Below are 2,464 nucleotides of genomic sequence, written 5' to 3'. Positions count from 1 at the left end.
ATGTTTTAATTTTTATTTTCAGTTTGTATCATGTATGATGATCCTAACTGTGTACACTGTGCAGCTTATCAAGTCATTACTTTAAGCTTTTAACAGTTTATCTTCCTAAAATGCAGTTTGCTAGTTTCCAAAGTGTCCCCTGCAGAAAGCCAAAGTATTTAAAGAAACAGTCTGACAGTTTGGGAAATCTGCTTGTTCTTGTTGGATCTCAGCTAATAATGAGCTAAAGTTTAAAAAGGGGAAACATACAGCAGACTTTACTAACTTCTACTGAAACATGTTGGTCTGATCTGTTGTGACTGTCCCTGTCACACTTTATCATTTCTGCCCCAAATTATTATCTAAAAAAGTCTGAAAACTTTAAGAGTTGTGAGGAAACCTCACTTGGTCAGAAAGTGCAGGATGCCTCCCTGCTAACAGCAGGTTGGGCTTTATGTTCATATAGACAACAGAGATTTGTCAACCAGCAGAGATTTTGTTGAACCTTCATTTGTCAGCTTTTAATTCACTGAGTTGGTCAAAGACAAACATTCACAGTTTGGTCTACAAACTGATTTTTATTGGATTTCCAGAAAATGTACAATTTCATAAAAACTGACAAAAACTGTAGTATATCTATCCTTTCTATTGGCCTCCATTTCTCCTCCTGTTTCCTCCCCTTTCTCTCTCTCCCTCTTTCTCTGCCTACATGAAGCTGACTGTGGAAATGTTGTCATCATTCATACTGGTGGACTGCTGGTATCTTTGCTGTTCATTCTGCAGCAACACACAGAGGCCAAAAGCTTGTCTATGATCCCTTTCCTCATGAACACATACAGGACTAAGTCTGCAAGAGGACTGAACTTAACTAACATCAGAGAGAGGCTGTCGAGGGTCTCATCATAGTCTACTTCCAGATACCAAATTATGCTGGGCAGGAACAGCAGAGTGTAAATAAGCAGCACCAGAACCAAAATTCCCACAATTCGTCGTTTTTCATCAGAGGGGACTGAGATGGAAGCAGACAGGGCTCTGAGGGTCCCAACCAGGAAGAATATGAACAGTGGGAAGGGAAGGAGGAGGAGAACGGCTGAGATTGTGTCTGTGCAAACATTATCAGGAAAAAAATTGTAAAGAAAAAAACAGACAAGAGAAAGGACCCAGACCAGGACACAGACCGCCACAGAGGTCTTGATGGTTCGTCTGCAGCGGTACCACAGCGGGTGGGCGATGAACAAATACCTGTAACACAAGATGGACACAAAGTCTTTGAGGAGCTTCAGAGTTATAAACTAATATAATGTTCAGACACAGAAGCAGCTCCACACATACTGGATAGACAGATAGATACCTTTCCAGGGCGACGCAGACCATGAAGTAAACACTGGCAATCAGAGCAGAGAGGTAAATATAATAGAAGATGTCATATAACTTCATATCCACATTTGGTACCACCGCTACGATCATGGAGAAGAACTGAATGAGGTCAGCAATGAGAAGGTTGATGAGGTAGATGGGAGCAACATGATCACTTCTCACCTGCAGGAAAACATTGGTAAAAGTCAACAAGCAGTTGGAAACATGTTGTGAAGTCCACCTCCTCCCAAATCTGTCATCTTGCTCTGCCCAGCAGCTGCAGTCAGAGCCATTTCTGACTTTTTCATCCAACAGAAATCTCAGATATGACCCACTGGCCAATCACTGCAGGAACAAGACTAAGGACCAGATTTCCTGCAGCTTCTGCAGCAGTTTTTCAGCAACAGATATGAAGCGTTCTGGCTCAAACACATGAGCTGGATTTATCCAGACAGAAGCAACATTTACACTTGCTCTCTTCGGTTTCATTTCAATGCATCTCCCCTTTGCTTGACTTTCGGCGTCATGCCCGCAATTCAGTCATTCCCCAAACAATACTGCTTTCTACCAAAGTGATCTGAAGTCCAGCCAATCGGGCCAGCTCACATTTTTTCTTCAAAGTCCAGTCATCTCTGAACCCTTTCAAGACCCTTGTGAACCATTGGAAATCCTAGCGCACAACCATGTCAGATCTTCCGAATCCAGTCTAGTAGCTACTCCATTCCAGTTCTACCAGCAATTCTGCCAAAGTACTCTTTCGTAAGGCATTTCTACCGTCCATTACTTCAGTCACTCCTCCAGGATCTGAGCTACTATTTCAGCCTCCCACAGCGTCATTCCCGAGCATCTAATACAGATCATGCGCTGCTGGTCTTACCGAGCGTACCATCATTGCATTTGTTCAGATCTCAAAGATCCCAGATCACCCAATGTCCTCTCAAATAACTGTAAGCCTTTTGGGGGTCCGTCGTGCCCGGGTGCTACCGCAGATTTCCCTATCATAGCCTCCCCACAACATTTTCAAATGTCTATTCAGCAACTGCAAGCCTCATACATCTTTTTGTTTTGTTCATCAATAAATCATTTAATCGTATCTGTTGATTGTGGTCCCTGCTGGTAAAGTGGCGCT

At 42.9% G+C, this 2,464-nt stretch overlaps 1 protein-coding gene across 1 annotated transcript; it reads right to left on the bottom strand.

Annotated features, from left to right (window-relative positions):
* Nucleotides 1-590: 590 nt before the first annotated feature.
* On the bottom strand, nt 591-1,677 carry LOC119913437 (mas-related G-protein coupled receptor member A8-like; the record flags this gene model as incomplete). The annotated part of the gene is made up of 2 exons (XM_038732864.1): nt 591-1,221; nt 1,331-1,677. Coding segments are annotated over 2 exons (849 nt in total), but the record flags the coding sequence as incomplete, so codon positions are not given.
* Between the last annotated feature and the right edge of the window lie 787 nt (nt 1,678-2,464).

Source organism: Micropterus salmoides, unplaced genomic scaffold (genome assembly GCF_014851395.1).
Source record: "Micropterus salmoides isolate LMB-PRFRI ecotype aquatic unplaced genomic scaffold, ASM1485139v1 Ms_hic_scaffold_2, whole genome shotgun sequence".
Taxonomy (NCBI): Eukaryota; Metazoa; Chordata; class Actinopteri; order Centrarchiformes; family Centrarchidae; genus Micropterus; species Micropterus salmoides.
The sequence above is the reverse complement of the archived record's forward strand: the minus strand, read 5'-3'. Positions and strand labels throughout refer to the sequence as shown.